Source organism: Trachurus japonicus, chromosome 13 (genome assembly GCF_045865225.1).
Source record: "Trachurus japonicus isolate A0001 chromosome 13, Traja_1.0".
Classification (NCBI taxonomy): domain Eukaryota; kingdom Metazoa; phylum Chordata; class Actinopteri; order Carangiformes; family Carangidae; genus Trachurus; species Trachurus japonicus.
This window is the reverse complement of record NC_140919.1, coordinates 32,260,123-32,280,587: the sequence shown is the minus strand read 5'-3', so window position 1 is coordinate 32,280,587 and position 20,465 is coordinate 32,260,123. Positions and strand designations below refer to the sequence as shown.

The following is a 20,465-nucleotide window of genomic DNA, read 5'->3' as shown; positions in this document are numbered from 1 at the left end:
TTTTTCCGTTTTTTTTCTGAGGTCTGAACCGGATTTCAATGCATGCACTCCAAATTTAGCCAGTTGTTCATTGTTAATATGGATGTGTTTACTTAACTCTGCGGATGGAGATACTCCAGGCTGGAGTGAAGCGTCCCTCTGACAGTTCTAGTGACTACACACACCTGCTCTGTGACACTGATGGAGATGACAGAGCTGCAGGAGTGCCTAGAGGTCAGTGTGCTCTCAGCCTCTCTGCCACTTGGCAAAGTCTGCCATCCCGCTCTAAGGAAGTGTCACTATTGATTTGCGTCAATGAGGTGACACTGCAGGGCCGCGCCACTACGACAGCACACTCCAGTGTGAATATTTACTACGCCATCCTGTGCGCGTGCATGCACCAAGGAATACAAACGCATTTAAGTTCGCCAGTCTTGATTCTTTAATCAGTCTGATCCTCCCCCCTCTTATATGCAGAGACGGCAAGGAAGTGAGTACACACAACACTCCAAGCCTTTGCACAGTTTGCCATAGACCAGATGGCGATGGCCTTTAAAAAGCGGCTCCATGCTCTGAGAAAAGCATCAGATCAGAGAGAGAAGGAGGCAGAATTCTCCTGTGTCTCATTTCAACCAATATATTTCAAGTCTGATACAGTCTTTTTTTTTTCTTTTCAGTCGAGTGGCCTCTATGGAATACAGAAGAAGTGAGGCGAGATAAGCGAACACTACACTCATGCTTTCTAGTTCCATTGGTCTGGCAAAAATAAAATCATCTGCACCAAGGTGACCGGGGCTTTGGCTTCATCTCCTCTCTAACCTTCAATCTCTTTCATTGGATGTTTAGCCATAAACCAAATTCCTAGACATGTTAACATTTGTCAATGAATCAAAGTTATTCCAATTGATGCAGCAGGGGACCATTAAAGTTCATATCAAAGTTAATAGCAATGCATTTGTTGTTGACAGTGACATTTGACTAAATAACAGCAAATGTGAAACTCATGATGGTGGTCGAGGAATCATTAGCATCACTAAGAATAGCAGTGGTCAAAAAACCATACAAACAAACCAGACAAAAAGCATACCACATGGGTGAACCTACTCATTTTTACCCCATTTCCTCCTGATTTATAAGAGACTGAAGAGAGATAAGACTGAACTGCAACATGGAAAAAAAGTTTTAAAAAAGCACAAAAAATAATCTAGGAGTCTCTGACACTGACACATGACACATCCTTTTTTATTGAGCAACTTGATTCACTCTTTCTCTACTGCTTTTGTATGTGTACTCTGTAAGTGGATATAATGATATTGTTCCTTAGCAGTGTATGTCCTCAGTCCTAGCAGAAAGGTGGATTCAGTTGGCAGCAGCTTTTACCCTCGTTTACAAAACCAGCTTATGCTCGCTAAATTTGGCAGAAAAAGGGGTATATGATTCATGATTGTTGGACCATGAGGACCTTGCAGCCTTGCTGCTAGTATAAGAATATCCGGAAACCATACATTTATTTTACTTTTTGGAAACTTTTTTTTATTCAATTGTAAGAAGTAGAAGTAAAAAAAAAAAAACCCAAAGGGGTTTTAAAAGCTTTTCAAAGGTGTGCACTAAATTGGCACCTATTGAGCTTGCAGGACTCTTTCCCATATTGACAAGCAGCAAACATAGCAAAAGCTCTGAGGCTCTTTTCTAAAGAACTGAAATGACTCTCGTTGCTCAGATAGCACAACAACCTAAAGACCATCATGATGCACTCAAGTACCACTAAGAATTTCTCAGCAACTGTGTAGCTGTCCCCTGTCCAAACAACCATTCAAGCAATGTAGATTTTATTAGCTGTGCTTGCTTTGTGGCATTGCTGGAACCAAAAACCCACACACAAAAACAAACTTTGTTGGGTAATTAAATACAGGTAGACATATTGATTGCTCACCTCTGTCTGCCTGAGTGCCAAGGGAGTTCACAAAGACAATCTGGACCTAAGAGGGGAAGGACACAGGAATGATGGAGGTGAAGGAAGAACAGCGCTGTAACAGGATTTTTCCTTTTCCCCTATTCTACCCGTTGTTTGATGATTAATCGAAACCCATTAGTGTGGAGCCAAGGCCAGTGAATTAGTTTCTTTTTTTACCCCTCATTCTCCTTTGCTTTGACATGGGGTACGCATTATCTACACAATGAGGGATTGGCAAACTGCTTATCTGATTTTGCTGTTGGTCTCATGCAGCTGGTATTATTGCTGTACTGTGCAGTATCAGGAGCATCACCTGGGGCTTTAAAATGCACTGCCTTATGGGGAACCAAATGCACACACACGTACACACACATAGTCATTCATTTAGCAAACTCAGCAGAAGGACATTTAGAGGTGGTGGAGTGTTCGCTCTCTTAGCTCGGCTGAAGGCAGAGGTTAGATCTGTTGGGAGATGGACATGCTGAGATTTAGCAAGTAAATCCACCCCCTCACCAGGGCTCCAAGATCAATGGGATCTTTGTTATGAGCGGAGCAAGGAGCGACACACCCACCAACACTTAATTAAAAAGATCTGACACAGATACTGTACTCTGACATAGTGTCTACCCCTGACCCTGGTGCTAATATCTGAACCCAGGGAGGAAATTGGTTCAAGTAGTGTAATTGAAGAGGAGGCCATTTATCTAATCCTGCTGTTGTCAGCACTCACCCTTCCCTCTTTGTTGTGTCTCCATGCAGGCAAGGGCCAGAGCTGAAGGCATAGTGTTTTCAGCACCCAACTAAGTCCATGCAAGAATCACCAGAGGCCCCACAATACAATATTATCACGATATCTAAATCACGATACCATACTGTTGCAATTTTAAACATTTTGTGATGCTGAGTGTTGTAGTAATGTATTAGGATCCATTAATTACCTTTTTGTGACTGCAAATTACGTCCCGAAAGGAACATTTTGTCAACATTTGTTTTATTGAATAAGATAGAGTTCTCATTCAGTTCATCTCACTTAAATCATTTTATTTGTGTTAAATGGCATTGCCAAGCAGACAGACTGACCAACGCACCAAAAACTCATATATATAAAAGATTGATAACTGCTGTCAGTTAATCAATACTTTGGTATAGGGGTTATATTATCACACAAGAAATGGTGATTCAATGCTGTATTGATATTTTTTTCCGCACATCTAATATCCATCCATCTATCTTAATGTCCATTCATCTGTCTCAATGTCCATCCATGTAATCTCAATATCTTGGTAATGCCCTGAAGCAATTTTCTTAGATTATTTTAGATTTCAGTTGCCAAAGGTCTATGTCATGGTGACCATGTTTTGGGCCTCTTGAGTATGATATATCAAGACCACCTTGAGGCAATCCCTTGATGGCAAAAATGCCCATTTGTGTTCAAAGATGAACTGATTAGATTGTGGTGGTCAAAGGTCAAGTTCACTATTTACTTGTTACCATCACTAACAAATTCATACACTAATTATGACGTCTAATAGAATGACATATTGAAATATTAATATACTGAAATGGTCAAAGATCAACTTTGCTGACATCATAATGTTCTGCCGAAACACTTTACATATTCAGTGCTGTGAGTCAGGAATAGAAGCTTGTGACCATATTTCCTGCAACTTGGCTGGTTGACGCAAACACCAGCAAGGCCGCAGTTCTAATATTGCCTCTACACAGCTATTTCAAAGAGAAGATTACAGACCTGTCAGTAGTGGCTGTTACTTATTTGTGTCTTAAAACACTAACATACTCTTAGTCAGCTAATTTCACTAAAATAGTGGTAATCTATGTCATGGTATGCCCTCTATGACAGTATTTTGTAGAAATACTTTGGTGGCTAATTAAAATGTCTTAAGCAAGTGAGAATTGTTTGGCACAGAGCCTTTTATCTTTGTTTGAGTGCAAATTAAGAGGAAAGTGTACACGAAGAGGCCTGCACATCTCATAACTGGGAAGTTTCTGAGCTGCCTGTCATAGCAGAACAACTCAAACTTCTCTTCTGCTTTTCTTTTTACTTCACACCTGGATATTGGTTCCCACCTCTCAGCTCTAAATCCTTGAAATCCTTTGTTGTCACAGTGATTCCAGCCAGGTACTGCAGACTTTAATTTGATGTGAGGGACAGCTTACAGGATTTAGGAGTTGTGAAATGTAATTGTACAGAGCCAAAGACAAAATGACAGATTTTTTTTTATATAGTCCTCGCCCCAGGTCCATTGGTCTAGTTGTGATTGTACTGGTCGTGAGAGCCGCAGGGTTTATGTGGACTTGTTTGTGCGGCCAATGTCATTATTCACTGAGCTGTGTCACTGTTATTGCCCTGTAAATGGATTTCACATGAAGAAGAACTGCAACGAACTAACTCAGGTCAATGACAAAGATGGTATCTAAACATGTCATCAGCAGTGAAGCAGCCTGTGTTGGCCGTTCTTTTACAGACATTATTGAGCTACTGCCTGCTTGTTAACCTTGGCCTTCACATGCAGTAGCAATATGAGTTCTACTGTCAATGTAGTCGAGTCACTCAGTCAGAAGTAGACAGCTGGGCTATGTCAACCTTTTGGGTGTTACGGTGCCTCACAGAAAGTCTCCTCTGACTGCTAATCTTTTATTAAGTCACACAGTCTGGGCTGTGACATTTACATACTCTCTCCCCAAGCCAATTAAGCTCTTGATGTGCTGGTTATTACAACCAGACCAATAACGGAGATTAGCGAAAGTCACCTCACTTATTCAGACCGTGACTGTTATTTCATCTTGCTCTCAGAAGGTCATCGATTGGCATGATCCTTTTTCACAGCATGTGAGCAGTCTCTCATCTCTGTCCTTTTGTGTTCACCCAGACCTGCGGGAGATAGTGTTCGTCATCCAGAGTCAAAGCAACTCCTTCCATGTGAGGCAGGCAGAAAGACGGAGAGAAGATTTACTCAAGCAAGCGCACAGTCTCACAGAGGTAAGGTTCAAGGCACCTCTGTCACACCAACGTCGACACACACACTCTTATTTTGACATTTGAAGAGTGTATTTACATTTCAGTAGAAATACTTGTTGCTGATGATCATTACCAGCAGCAAACGTCACACGAAGGCCCAATCCCATTTCACCCCTTGGCCCTACCACTTACCCCTACCCCTCCGTTTTGCGCGTTCACGTGTAGGGGTATGGGTGTCCCAATCCCCGTTAGGACAGAGGGGTAGGGGGAAGTGGTAGGGCTACATACCCCTCCAAACGGAGACTTTTCATAGGCACACTCCAAACGGAGGGGTATGAAAAGTTTCCCAGAATGCATCTTGCGGCAGCCGGCAGCGGTGGCTGTAAAACGAAAAGCTGTTTTATTTCTCACTGTAGCGCTGTTATTACGTCACTTTATTAAGTTTTAATATTTTTTCTTGCGAGAAAGTAACTGTTTAGGTCCCAAATGTGCGGTTAGTTTACCCAAATGACGGCTGGTTAGAAGTTTGCTCCGACGATTTTTGGGAGAAGTGAAGCTCCAGGAGGAGCGGCTCCTCACAGAGGCAGCAGCCGGCCTGCAGCGCTGCTCCACCGGCCAAATTACGTCCTCGTCCCGGTCCCGCCGGGAGAGAAGGCGGTCGTTAATTAACTTATCCACGGGTTTTTAGAGGTTTACCACCAGCATGTTAAATTCTTTTTAGCATTTAAATGTTGGTCTCATTGATGAAATCTAACACCTGTGGCAGTAGCATTAGTTTATTTGGATGAAAAGTGAAGCTTCATGTATCAGACAGAGGAGCAGGCAGCTGCCTCTGGGCTCTGTACGTACAGAAATCACCACATTTACATCAGTAAATAAATGTTTTACAATGAACCGATCAGTCTGCATTAAGTTTTATCTTATTTTATTAAGTTATATGGTACACACTATTTGATTTCTGGCAAAAGCTCGCCGCATCAGCTGACGTAAAAGCCAGTGAGACTACGTGATGACGTATGTGACTGTTGAAGGGGTGTCCCAATTCGGAGGGGTTGACTTTCTACCCCTACCCCTTGTAGCTCCGTTTCAAGGGGCGAGGGGCAAGGGGTAGGGGAAGGGGTAGGGGTAAAAAAAGAGAAATGGGATTGGGCCTAAGTTGTTGTAAGCTGTATATGTTGCCACATGGTGTCAGCACAGATTTTTTTTTTTTAAAATAATTCAAATATGTACATTTTTTAATTGAAACTCCCATTTGAAAAAAGTACACATGGCCTGATTTCACTACATGGACATGGGTCTTTGCCAAGTGTTTGCCATTTGTTAAACCATTACTCAGTACTCGGCACTAATTTTAAATATTGAATGGTGGTGTGAAGAATTATTCATAGTACCCTCCAGATTAAACTTCTAAAGTGCATTCAAGTCCAAAATATGAAAGTGTAATCTAAAATATGCAACATTCTAAGCTCCTTGCGACATCAAATCATGTGCTTACTTATAATTTTATGGATTTAGGAAATCCAGACATTTGTGCAGCTTTGATGTTTAGATGTATTGCTCTGCTCAACAAGTCAACCTTCCGTAATTTGCTGGCTACTTTTAGTTCAATTTTTAATGAGACGTGATGATCATCCGAAGGCATATGTTTATACTAATGAATATTGTAATTCCTTCAGATTTTCCAGAAAGAAAAGGCTAGAGGAAAAGAAAATACTGTACATATTTTCTCCAGGAGAATAAATTCATTATGTCATGTGCTCACTAAAGTTTTACAAATTGCATGGGCACCATGACATAGGAAGACAGAGAGCACATCTGCAGGTCAAAATGCCCTTACTGTTGCTTCTGTTCATTAAAGGTACAGTATGTAAGAAATCTTAAGCAACAGGCCGTAAAATCCTCCTAATATGTCACAGAGACTCAAGAATAATGTTCATATAACATGATGAACTCACCAACAACAGTATTCGCATTAAAAATCTTTTTTTGCAGACTACCAATGTTTATGTTTTGAATTTACATGTTTACATGTTGCGCCACCTAGCCCTCTCTCCTAGTCACGGCGGCGTCAGTGGCGTTTCAGCCTCAGTCTGCTTCCACTGAGCTGCCGCTACGGCTGGGAGATAAAACGAGATCGCTGTGTTTTGAATTTGACTGCAGTAACCGTTTTTGGCCACATTCTTACATATTGTACCTTTAAATCTCGTCAGAGCCATGTGAAACATTGGTGTAATTATATGATATATTTGATTTGTTTCTTCTACCAAGCTTCGATTTGGATTTATATATTTTTTCTGTTGGCTTTGTCTCCTCTACTGTTGGTTGCCATGCGCCTTTTGTCTACATTATTAACTGACTGTACCAAATTGACAGTGAAAAATATATAAATGACCAAAGTGAGTCATTACTTCTCTGTTTAGCACTGTTATTGTTGTTTGAAGGTAACCCCAGCATAATTGGTATGGCACATCATTTAAATAATATGGTCCTGGAAAATTACAGGACACTGCTAGTTTGTTTTTTTCCCCTCTTTTTGCCCTGAAATCACACACTCCACCTGAAGCAAACAGCACAAAAATAATATTGAATGCAACAGCTGATTGCTTGGGCCGAAGACTTTTTTACTATAAGGTTGTCCACAATTTGGGAAGGCTATGTCATGTTTCCTGTAATGAATAGTGTCATCTATTTGTGCCAGTAGATAAGATTTGTCATGAAAAAATTAGCTACGCTAATGGACATCAAAGTTAATAAGATAAGACAGACTTAATGAATACCACATCATGCTGCATTTGCATGATCTGAGAGATGTGTGGTGTTGTAGTATCTGTTGCATGCGATTATGTAAAGTAAGACTATTTGGGAAATGGATTTACACTCTCTTCGATTTTCTAGTCGAACTGACCACTCAAAGTACATCACAAGAAGTGCCAGATTCACCCATTCACTCACATATTCGTACATCACACTCATGCACTGATGCATGGGGTTCACGATCCTGCCCAAGGACAAGTTGACACATAGCCTGGAGTTCAAACCACTGACCTTTTAATTAGTGGACGACCCACTCTATCTCCTGTGCCACAGCTGCCCTAGTTTAAATGGCAACTTCTTGAAAAGTTCGCTGTAAAGGCTTGACAACTTTTCAAGGTGATAAGGCATGGTTGATGATCAGGATAAGTTATCTTCACAATAAAAATGTTGAGAATAAGCATTTATTCATTCATTCTGAATTCAGATTTGTATAAAGGATGATTTGTACGGAAGATGGCCAAAAATTTTGTTTCAGACCGCATGAAGAGCAAAATATTAAAGGCCTAACTGAAAAGGACAATAAAGGGTGACAGGAAAATGGAAAACAATAATTTCAATAACTCCCTTCCAATTTTCTTATGCATGATGTTACCTTTTGCATTTCTTGTTATGATATTAAACAATCTACATTTTTTTTAGGTCAAACTGATAATTGGTTATATCATTTCAACTCAAATTCTAGTTTTAAGACTGACTTTATGAATAAATTAATCACGTTACAGAAACTATTTAATTTATCACATTCCCAGAACATGTGCATGAAAAGCAGTTTTTTTTTTTCTTCAGATCTTTTTTTTTTAATTTTGGAAAAAAATCATCAAACTGCGCAAACTTCTAAAGCAAACTATGAGTTGTCATGAGCAATTTACCCCTTTAGCCCACCCTCTGAGGCACAACATGCAGAGGCTTATGGTTCTGCCATTTTCTTAGAGGGAGTTCCTGTGATGCTGAAGGAAATAAATCAAAGAAGAAGAAATTTACTCAGTTTATAGAAACAGATTTGTTAAACAGTGAATTGCAGCGTTGCACAACTTCTTGCAATATCTTGAAAATATCATGAAATCCCGTGTTTGAGATTTCCAAAACAGTCCATCAATTCTAGCTATCAGAAATTATTAGTAATTAGATTAACTAATATGATTAAGTAATGGGATTTAATTTACACTAAATCTACCTCAGGGCAGCACCCTTGAAAGTAGAAAGGACAGCCAGTTCACTGATTGTATACAGCCAAACATCAATAACTTGTAAAGGTTGAAGGATTTGCAGTTCGGTATAGAAGTTGGAGGCCCAAAACTGATTTTCTCTCTCAAAACTTAAGATGTGTTATTTCCCATGGTTCTCCCCTGCCAGCAGGGATAGAATTTATTTGATCCCCTCCTTCTGGCAGCTCCATTTTTTACATATAGGCACCAACACTAAAGTTTAGGCCTAAATGTCAGGCAAGAAAGCTGTAAAATACTGCTTATTTCAGAAGTTTGTTATTGTAAAAGAATCAATGTCCTTGTTGGTCGTATTTTCACCCTACATGGTTTTGTTTGTTTTTTGATTGTGTTCTCAAGTGTGCTATTCAGAAGGAAATACAAATTTGTATCTCTCTCTCTCTCTCTCTCTCTCTCTCTCTCTCTCTAAAAAAAAGTTGCACTCACCAGGTTTTCCATGTCTGACATCAACCACATACACCTTGATATATGCAACATTATTTAGCTAATTCATTTAATTTGTCAAAATATAAACTTGTGTCTGGCCTGAGAGCAGCAACAACAGAGTAATCGGTGTAAAGGTTTCAGAAAACCAGGGTAACATTGAGGGTAACACTGTATTATTTTCAGAAAACGCATAACAGCTAAACAGATGTCTGACTTGACAACTTTGAAGAATCAAATGCCTGGAAAAAAAGATGGCCACTGGGACCACATGGATTAAGCAAAGGAAACTATAAACATGATGGTGGAATCCAAGATGGCCTCTGGGACCCTATGCCATGTGCAACAGAGTGTGATTCTTTGTTTAAGGCCATTTTGTGTAGGATAAGGGTAACTTCACTGGAAACAGACATTACAACACAAGGGAATTAATTCAACCAAATAAATACAATACACTGACTGGGCTATGCTGTGCTAATAGGCCTAGTTAACATTCCCAATCCCAGTCCATGTAGAGGAGTCTTTTCCAGAGTGCTGCTGCTTTCTTTTTTTTAAGTCAGTGAGCTGCAGGGTGTGGTGTGGTGGCTTCCTGCTGGGGTGTAGACCGCTCTGGCTGTGGCTTCTCTGTTTCTGAGATCACTCGCCTCCCATGTGCTCTCCCTTCACAGTTAGCCACTCGATGCTACCTTGCCAGCATAGCTCCTGTTGCTTGTAAAAATCAGCCGGCAGATTCTGTGTTGTAGCCGCGGGCACTAATTTAAAGTTGTTCACTCTTGATTAATCTCATGCAGGCTCTCGCGACGTGCCATTGAGACAGAGCGCAGTGCAGCAGGCTGCTGTGAGCAAGCCTGCTGAGAGGAGAGCTGTGAAGAGAGGAGTTGTTGTTGTTGCTGCCCCTGCGGGAGCAGTGAAGAGAAGGGGAGCTGTTGCTGCCTCTGCAGCTGGGGTGAACAGGAGAGAGAGGAGAGAAGGGGAGACAGTTTTGTTGACCTGGTGACATTATGCGTCTAGGGCCACACACTGACCAGTAGCAGCTGGACCAGTGTGATGAAATGATGGATCCTTCTTAATCTTTGGAGCAACGAAACTTGTGATCTCACCCATTATTTTTAGTGGGTTGAGGTTTGAAATACAGAAAGACAGTGGAAACATCAGGGAACAAACAACTTTTCAAGAAAGAGGGTTTTGGTGCAGTTGTCTCTGGATTTCCTTTTAAATGGTCTCGGTCTGATTTTGTGTTACAAACAATGTGACAGGCCAACATCACTGATAACTTTAAGCTTTATAACCTGGTCATTGCACCAAGACAGGGAACACATTGTGCAGTCAGTATTGCTGTTGTCAAGCCTTTTTCACCCACTAGACCTAGTATATCTGTTTTGTCCTCGTCTGCCTGTAGAAGGTTTTGCAATATCCACAGATGTACTTGTATATTCTATAAGGTGTCTCACAGCCTGTGTTCCTGCTGTCTGACACTGGGCCTTCTGAGAGGAATTCAAGTTACATTTATATAGTATCTCTGTCATTTAGCCAATGCCCCTATCCACAGAGAGGCACAAGTCCAGTAGAATGAGGCTAAATTCAGTTGTGAAGTGGAACGTGCTTTTAAGTGCTTTCTCATGCATTAGAACCCACTCTGATGAAAATCTTTTAATGTGTTCTTATAGATAGGCCTTTCATTGGCTTGGCTCAACTGGCCGTCGTAAATGTCTTTTTGACTGCAGCTCATCGCTGAAGTAGATTTGACAGGTGGCAGCTCAATCCATCCTCACTCTCGTCTCGCCGCCAGACCCTGCTGTGGTTAAAAGCATAGCTTCCTGTCCCTCCATCACAACCAGGTCTCAGTGACCCCCATCATCTCCCAAGTCACCAAGCAATCAATGTCTTATTCGTTGCAGTCATGTCCACACAATGACCAGCTCTTATCTGTTGATTGGGAATCTGCGGCTTGCACAGAATTGCCATGAAAGGTTCAGCCTCTTCTTCTTCTTCTTTATCACAAGAATGTCAATAGCTACTAGAAGCAAAAGTGCCGTTTTTCGAGGCTGTGTCATTATCTGAATACCACTGTGCTTTTCTATTAAACTTTTCCCCCATATTAGTCTTATGTAACAGCAATTGTGTGAATGTCAAGCAGGGCACAGTTTAATAAAACATGGTACTGTAGGTGCCATGATGTTATTAGTACGAAGATTAAACTCATATTAGATGAGAGCCAACTTTAATAAGTGTAAACAGTGTCAGATCCATCAGCTAAATCAAACAGCCTGCTGTTAGACCGAGCGGCTCAGAGGAGACGGTTCCCTCAGACTTCCTGCATGATGAGTTGACCATGCAGTAATGAAGCTAAGGGTCTTCCGCTCTGTTGCTTTGGCTCCATCACACAATCCTCACACACCATCCACTCTCCATACTCACCATGAGATATTTTGCTGAAACAGATTCTTCAGATTTGAACATGATTGTGTGAACTGTGCATGTCCTGAAATCCTGCTGTTGTTTCTGATCATATTTCTGCCTCACACCAAGTTATATGTTGTGTTATGAGGATCAGGAGGAGGCAGCAACTCTGAGGGCATTATCAGATTTAATTGATCATGCCAGTGTATTCTAGTTAACAGATAATGCTGGCATTATTACAAATTCCTATTACTGTCAACCAGTCACAGAAATATTAAAAAACAAAAAATGATAACACTCAGTATTGATGCTCCATAACGGAGGACCCGTCACGACATCCCAACAAAAAGACAAGCCTTCTTAGCCAGTCCTTTCACCTGCTGACTGACTTTCTCTTGACCTACCAGTGGCAAATTAATGAGTCCAGTTCATTTTCATCCGTAAAAGTATTTTATGCTTGTTCGTGCTTTGAAGTGAAATGGGGAGGTTGGTCCCAGTGCTTTTTACCTTTTAGACCCACAAGCCATAATTGGTCAGAGTCCAGTGTTCTGCCAGTTTTATCTCAGCCAAGAAATGGCAAGAATTTATGAAGGAAGCGAATGATCAGTGGCAGTGACCATCTCACAAAACTATCCAGCAGGCTAAAGCAGGAAGTAGTCTCGGTTCTTACATTTTGTTAACTGTTCACTGTCCATTAAAGGGCGGGACACTGTATTTTTCAACAAATGTTAATGGTGTTTATTTATCAGTGAGTTTATTTTAATGGTGGTTAATGAACATTTAGTGCTATAGCGACTATTGAAGGCAACAAGACAGAGCAAGGAGGGTCAAAATGAATTGGTGCAGCATGATCTGGATGGAAGTTTACAGCACATACTGTACTGTAAGACTAGCAGCACAGGCAAAACTTGTAAGGTCCAGCTACTGTTGGTTCTGGTGTTTCCGTGGGATTTGTTGACATTTTAAAGAATATAGGAGAGCACTGATGTTATGAGACCTTTTTGACTTTCTAGTCTGTGCCTCTGTTTGTCAAAGTTACACAATCTTTCAGAGTGAAGTGGATTCATTCAGTGATAATGTACAGTAGCAGTCACAAAAACACATGCAGACAGTTGACTGTGATAAATCACACCACTCAAGCAAGTTCAGACAGTATGTTAATAGATTTTCATCACTTAAAGAGATGAGTATACAGTTTGGCTGAAAAATGGTTAGCTTTAATTCACAGTTTATTTAATTTGTAATAAATGGACTAAAGCCGCCGAATCCACGGTGAGATAGTGATCTTACCAGAGAGACTGGGACAGTCTGGCAGGCTCAGCTCATTAGTATTGATCAAACCATTAACCATCAAAGCAGAAAAGCTGCTTTAATTGTCTTAAACTTCGTGCAGCTTTTGCAGAGTAAAAAGATCATCTCTGGTGTATGTGGTGTTTCTTTCAGAATCCACCGGTGGTTTTGCTTCTTCACAATCTATCAGATAATGAGGGAGACTGGAGCATCCTTCCTCTGCTGCCTTAGTAAGTATCCCTGAACTGAACTTTCAGAATTAAAAGAGCATGTGTTTTTAAAAATAAGAGCAAGGGTTCAAAATGTGGACAACATTTCAGGAACATTGCTCCTTCCCTCCAAGATGAAATTCTGGACATTTAGCATGTGCTTTGTTTACCATGTTTTGAAGATACACATCGCTTAGAAGCTATTACTAACACAATAACTGAGATTGATTGCTGCGCATAATGATAAATGCCTTCCTAACGTGCCCATGACTGTGACAACAAACCTATTACTGCAGTTACCCAGTGGTCTGAACAGCATGATAATGACAGTTGCTACAGTCGTCTTCATGCTTGGGCCTTTTCAAAAATCCAATATGTTCTCAATAATTGTTTTGGGGAAATGAGAAATAACATCTGAATCTGTTTTCCACCATCATAAAGATTTAGGACCCAGATCACCAAAAGCTCCCCAAACCATTTCAGAGCCCCCTCAGCCCCCCACACCCCTAAAAGAAGTCTGTGTGCTCTGATGTTTTCTTGCCTCTCTGCCCTCTGAGGAAAACTCTGGCTGCCTTTATCAGAGTGGGTCAGGAGCCTCAGTTAGATAGTTCCTCAGACTGGACTGAAATGAGAAGACAGACTTTGTAGAGTTTGTGTCTTTATGGCGAAGCTCCATTTACTCTTTTTTTTATTATTCAACAATAGTTTTGATGATCGTTCTTTTTCTTTTTTTCTTGTGCGTTCTCAGCTTATCACACTCTTTTGGGAAGAACTCATCATGGATTGTATTTCTTGAAGAGGAAACAAATGTGAAGATGACAAAGCTCATTCAAGTCCTTGCAAAATTCGATAAGAATAAAGTAAGTAGCCTATACAATATTGTCTCTAAACCTCAACCCTTTCCTCCCTCTCTCCCTCCATTTCTCTCTCTCTCTCTGTCTATTTGCTATGTCTCTCTTTGCCGAATTCATCACTGAGACCAAAGCCTCCAGTTTTAAGCTCCAGCTTAGCCGATCATCAGTTCAATTAAGAGATACAGTATCAGGTTGGCTCCAGCTCCTCTGCAGCTGCCGAGCTGCACTGAGCTCTGCCAGCTCACAGTGTAACCTGTCAGACATGTCACTCCATGCTCTGCTATAGACCTAATTTAAGCCATGTCTCTCCACTCATGAAATTATTTTTTCTGGTATGGTGGTTGGTGAGGTAAGTCGAATAAATACTGAATAAATGCTGCAGTCAGGAAATCATACATTGGGATTGTAATGAAAATATTCTTTCAATCAGTCAATACAGATTATAAATCCCCAAGGGCAAACAGAGAACATACATATGCACAGACAGGCAATTATCAGCACAAGCCAATGAGGCACGAATAATATTAATAATAAAACTTGTTATAAGGATAAAAATAAATAATGAATAGTCCATATGGCAGATAAGCACTTAAATATTTCATGTGGCAATCTTCAGATTCTTAATCAAGCTTTGCAAAATGGATTTTTTTGTTGCTAATTGTAGATGTTATCAAGCCGTCACAACACAAGTTTGAGCTGCCTTTTAAGTGAAACAGCGCAAAGAATTATGTTAATTACACTTTCACTGCCATGAGTGAGGGAGGAGCAAGGAGGAGATGAGAGAATCAATGCACTGCACACAGCTACAATGAAATAAGATTCAACCTGTTTGAAATAGTAAAAAAACAACATGTAGCGGTCTGTGTCGATATTGTGCTGGGATGCCACAAATAAATCAATGTATGGGAAAACCTGCAGGGAACAAAACACTTATTTTTATCAGTAAATTCTTAAGTTTGCTTTGGTCTGTCTCCGGAAATGTCTGCAGAACAATTAATGGAAACCACTGTCATTGTCATCTTAGACCACTTAGACCCATGGTGGTATTTCAATTCCAAATCAGAGATGGAATTCATTTCTGTCTGAGTATTTACAAGTTTATATCGAGGAGGATGCAACAATGGATGCAACACCTTCTGATTACAACACGCCCTAAAGCAAAAGCCTTTCTCTCAGGTATCACAGCTCAGTGTGGTCAGATGAGCAAATAGATACTGGGACACTAAAGAGTGACAGTAATTAGACACAGAACAACTTGTGATACAATTGTGATATGTTGATTAATTGGCAGATATAACTCTTACAAGGGAAAACATGAGGGACAACTCTTAGTATACAAACGATATGACAGCATTATATTTTGCAGTTTGCAGAATGAATTCATCTAAACTCATTATACATAGTCCACATGTGTGAAGAGTTGTTTTAATACTCAAGGTTTTGTATGGGTTAAACAAACAGCTGAGCGAAGCTAACTAGCTGCCTGCAAGCTCTACCCTTGAACTCAGCAAACCCATGGTGTTGATCTCCTTACAGTATCTTAACTCCTCTTCAGAAAGCAGACTTGGCATGCTTCCCGAAAAAAAAAGAACTGTTCCTTTAAACTTCTGCCTCATTTTCACTGTTGGATGATTTTCTCTAAATGTCTGATCATCCCTACTCCACATGTGTCAAGAATGATGAGGAGAGCCTTTGAGGCTACAATATCTGGCATCTTTTGAACTTTGTTCCATCAAGATATCTCATTATTTTCTCAGCCAGTAACAAACCTAATCACTGGAAAGAAAACAACTTTATCCTTATTGAACAAATCATTTCTCACTTACTTGTTAGGAGTGGTTCCTTGGTAAGCCTCTCCATGATGAGGAGTCAACCATTATCCATCACTACGCCTTTGCAGAAAACCCCTCTGTCTTCAAATATCCAGACTTTGCTGCTGCTTGGGCGCTGAGCATCCCCCTCGTTGTTCGGTGAGTGTCGTCAGTACGTCTGTTTGTTTTTGCAAAATTCATTCATTCATAGTTGCTAATTCTATTTTTTTTTCAGTCTTGCAAACAAAGTGAGGGATGAACCTCTTAAATCAGATTTCACCATCGACCTGAAGCATGAGGTAAGATAACAAGCGGGTCACAGGAGTACCTTCAGATCTGTTTGGTTAATGATAGCGAGGCTTCTGGGTTGTTTTTGTTTTATTTATTCTTTTGTGATTTTCTAACAGTTTTTTGGTTTCTCACATTCAAGCCAACGTCAACGTACTGTAATTAATTTGCACAAAAAGAGCGAGCCATGAAATCCATCTAACCTTGAAGTCAAATCTCATTACCATGGAGAATTGTCATGGTGCAGGTTCTTCTTTTTATCACTGAAATCCAGTCAGGGAGGCATCAAGGGATTTTATTGAGTAAACACAGAATCCAACATATCAGGTTCAGTCTGAAAAAGGTTTGGTAAGTTCAGTCCCAGAGATTCAAGTAAAATGTGTCACATTACATTTTTTTTTTTAAAAAGGGGGGGATGCTATGTCATTTTTTCATTTCTGATGAGATTTCAGAAGGAATTTGAAGTCATTTTTGATCACTACTTTGCCTTTGAACAGGAAGATTCATGTTAACACATACACATACAACCTCATACATGCGAAAATGAAGATAATTTATATGCAGAAGAGACAAACCTGAATCCTCAGTGTCAGTCCAGTTGACTGTCAGTTAGCTAGTCCAGACTGTTAGTTTACAGTTTCTGTGGTGTCTGTCAGAAAGAGCTGATTGTACTGTCCTCATTACTTATTCTTTTGCTGTAATGTCTCTACCCCCTGTAGAATATTTAAACTAGATCCTAGATTTTATTTTGCTCTTCTTCAGAAAGACATATAATAATACAGCTCTCCATCTCCCCATCTCTCCCGATCTGTCATCCCCTTTATCTCTTTTTCCAGTCAAGTTAAAAGTTAAAATTGTCATATTTATCATCAAAGAAAACAGAAAGCATCCCACAACACTTCTGATGATTTTTAAATAAAGTATTAATGTCTTCAAGATTGCATCTTTTCTTTAGTTCATGAACTTAACAAGTTAGCTCCCTGTTATTACAGGTAGCCTTGTATATCTGGGACAATGGGAAGGGTCCACATCTCACTGCTGTTCCTGAGCTGTGCACTGAGCCAGAGGACTCTCCTCAGGCCCAGCTCTGTGCCACCACCATGAGCCGTGAGCCTCCACTGTGTGTGAGTGTCTTTTCTGTTACTTTGATTGTCCGCGATTTCCAGGAAATAGAAAGGACACAAAACAACACAATAAAACAGAGGACGTTTTTGTGTCAGAAAGAGGCTATTTTAAGAAGATGTACAACGTTAGTCCTTGTGCCCACGTCCGCATCAAAGCAGCACCAATATTTCACAGAGTAGTGCAGCCCTGAACGTTATTGCCTTTATATACCATTCATTTGAACACTGTGTATTAAACTAAAAAGACAGAAGTCTTGGGTTTGTTTTGCTAAATTTAATTTAAGTCGTGCGCCAAGAAAGAAATACTCTTCCGTTGCTAAGCAACACCCTTTTGCGTCCAGTTTCACATCTGTTTGTTCTGACTTTCTTTTTTCCACATTTATCTAAATACTCCTAACTCTAACATTAAAACCGGTTGTACAGGTTTGTCCAGCCCTCTGACTTTGGCTCTGTTAGAATCCTTTCATCACATCAAGACCAAGGAAATTTAAAATTCACATGCAAAGTCATGTCGTCCACAGCTGGTGACTAACCAGCTTTCCATTTCCCTTTTATCTCAATCTCTTTTGTTAGCCATTTACACAGATGCCCAGCAGACTATCTTTACATAAGAACCATTGTTGGATTTGTCATAACATAAATCATTGCAAATATTTTAGGATGAATTTGAAATGTTTAAAGAATATGTTTGCCATGTAAATAAACTGGCTCGTTAGTTTCACCGTTGCTCTGGTTAATGTGCTGGGAGACCAGGTGTTAGAAATGTGCTTAATTAAATGAAACTGAGAGGAGTCACACTGTTCAACACTGTGCTACACCCTGTGCATCCTGACTCTGTTTGTTTATCGAAGGCTTTATTACAAAAAATATCGTTCATCAGCTGTTAAATAATTGATTTCATGTGTAACCTACCAAATAATAGAATGAAAATATATTACACTCTGTGTGACGAGGAGGGGAGGGAAGTCTGAAAGGCAGGACATTTCTTGGAATAATTGGCACACTTTATGTTGTGTTGTATCTGAGTGGGAGCTGGTGAGTGGGTGTGGTTGACGAAAAGAGGGGTCATAAAGTAAGTAAGGTCAGTACTTTCAGTGTGTCATAAAGCAGTTTTAGTAAGGTTTACTCACGTTTGCTTGCTCTTCACGTATTATTCTCCAAGATATCGATCACAGGGTCAACCATCTTTTAGTCTGTAGCCACTGAGCTCATGTGCTGTAAATAAGTAGTAATGTTGTGAAGTGGTAATAGTTTTGCATGGATGCGTATGTGACTGTAGGTTTTTTGGGGGTGGGTGAGGTAAGTTGAATTTGGGATGCCGCTGAAAGTGTCCCAATTCTTACAGTACTTCCCCCCCCTCCCCTCCTATTTTTGTCAGAATTTCTCCTCTGATCTTTTCATTTGTGATTCAAATCTCATACTGCATGTGCATATGTGGTCTAGAGTCAGATACATGTTTGCTGCAGCCTGAGCTGTCAGATTTATATTCATGTGGTTTTTTTAGTTCCCTCTCTGTGGAAATCACGATCCTCATAGAACTGCATTCATTTGACCAGAAAACAGGGCAATGACTGGAAGCAGCCAGCGGAGAAACATGAAGGTCACAGGTTTAATAAGTATTCAGGGAGAAGTTTCCATTCACACAAAACAAGAGGGGACGTATTGTAAGCTGCCCGTGTTTAAAACAGTTGCAAGACAATTTGCCAAGCGGGGCCAGAGCCACACTTGGCTGCAGTGTCAACAAAGAATCAAGTGCCTCTAGAGGCAGATTCAAGGAGGCAAAGGACAGCAATCAACAAAGTGGCTGCAGCAGCAAAACATGTCCTTTTTATTTTAGGCAATAACTATACTTATTGAGCCATTGTTGTTCTGTGCATGCTGGGTATTTCAGGGCAGTGGCCTGTAGGCTTTTCATTAGACGTGAGTCATTTTCGAAAATGAACAAAAACGAGATGATTAGGTCTGAGGATGAAAGTGGAAGTGAGCAGTAAGGACGAAAATAAGAATGTGTTTAAAGCCTTCTTCAGGAGTTTGGGGTCTGAGGTCAACAAAGCATCTGTGCTTACACACACAGCAGATGCTGCTCGCCTCTGTGACAGCTCTGTAGATGACAGTGCAGGCTGTTGTATCAACATATTTTACGCTGAAATACCAAGTTGATAATTAATTGACAACAGCTTTGGTAATGGATGTGAAATGTCCAAGTTATTTCTAAAACAAAGAGATTCTTATAAAAGTTCTAGCTACTCAAATGTAAAAAAAATAAGCTTGCTTTTCAATTTTGATGTCTTTTAAATTTTCATTAAAAATAATGAACATGATCTCAAGTTACAACCTTAATTTGTTACATTTATTACATTTCAAATTTCCAGCTCCTGATTGTGCTGCTCAGGTTTGATCAAGATTATTACTGACATCACATTTTGTTATAAAAATTAGAGGTGATGGTTTGTGCAACACATGATGAAATTTTTAATGTAGCATGCATTTTTCATAAATTCTGTCTGTTGTTAATTTAGTCAGTTTTTTTTGTGAGTGTTTGTACAAAAGAAAAAAAAACCTTTTATAATGTATGTGGTATCAAAGAACGCAGAGACGCAAAGACAGCTATACTCAAAGTTTAGATTTGTTCAGTTCACTTCAGTTTATCAACAGTTCACATGTAGATCATCCTTTCCTTTTTCAGTAGCTTTTAAATGCCAGAAACATTCACTTCAGTCAGCCTAAATTCTGAGATTTCTTTTTACATACACTGACTGCATCGGCTACTATGTGTCTCTACGTTCTAAAGAAAAGCTTAAGACAACCAGAGGACCAAATGACCTCAGACCATTTCCAAAAATATCTACTTCTAATTTCTCTCTGAAGATAACAACTCCCTCTGATCACTGGGAAACTTACTATAGCCTGAAAAAGCTGAATTTTAACGATCTGGTGGTGTATAATGTAGATTCTGTTGTATTCTTTTCTCATTTCTGTGGTTTGTACCTACAAGTCTTTGATTCATGTATCTTGTTGTCTTCAAAGGGGGAGCCTGTAAATAATGAAGATATATTTGTTGCTGTGAAAACATGTAGGAAGTTTCACAGTGAAAGAGGTAAGTCACACTCCCTGTA

General features: G+C 40.0%; 1 protein-coding gene across 1 annotated transcript in view; it reads left to right on the top strand.

Moving 5' to 3' along the window:
* b3glcta (beta 3-glucosyltransferase a) overlaps nucleotides 1-20,465 on the top strand; it is a 64,735-nt gene that overhangs the window by 28,797 nt on the left and 15,473 nt on the right. Inside the window, exons 4-10 of the mRNA XM_085796021.1 lie at nucleotides 4,825-4,934; nucleotides 13,217-13,293; nucleotides 14,021-14,132; nucleotides 15,960-16,096; nucleotides 16,173-16,236; nucleotides 17,218-17,349; nucleotides 20,377-20,446. Of these exons, the coding sequence (XP_085652147.1) occupies nucleotides 4,825-4,934; nucleotides 13,217-13,293; nucleotides 14,021-14,132; nucleotides 15,960-16,096; nucleotides 16,173-16,236; nucleotides 17,218-17,349; nucleotides 20,377-20,446 (702 nt within the window). The remainder of the gene's footprint in view (nucleotides 1-4,824; nucleotides 4,935-13,216; nucleotides 13,294-14,020; nucleotides 14,133-15,959; nucleotides 16,097-16,172; nucleotides 16,237-17,217; nucleotides 17,350-20,376; nucleotides 20,447-20,465) is intronic.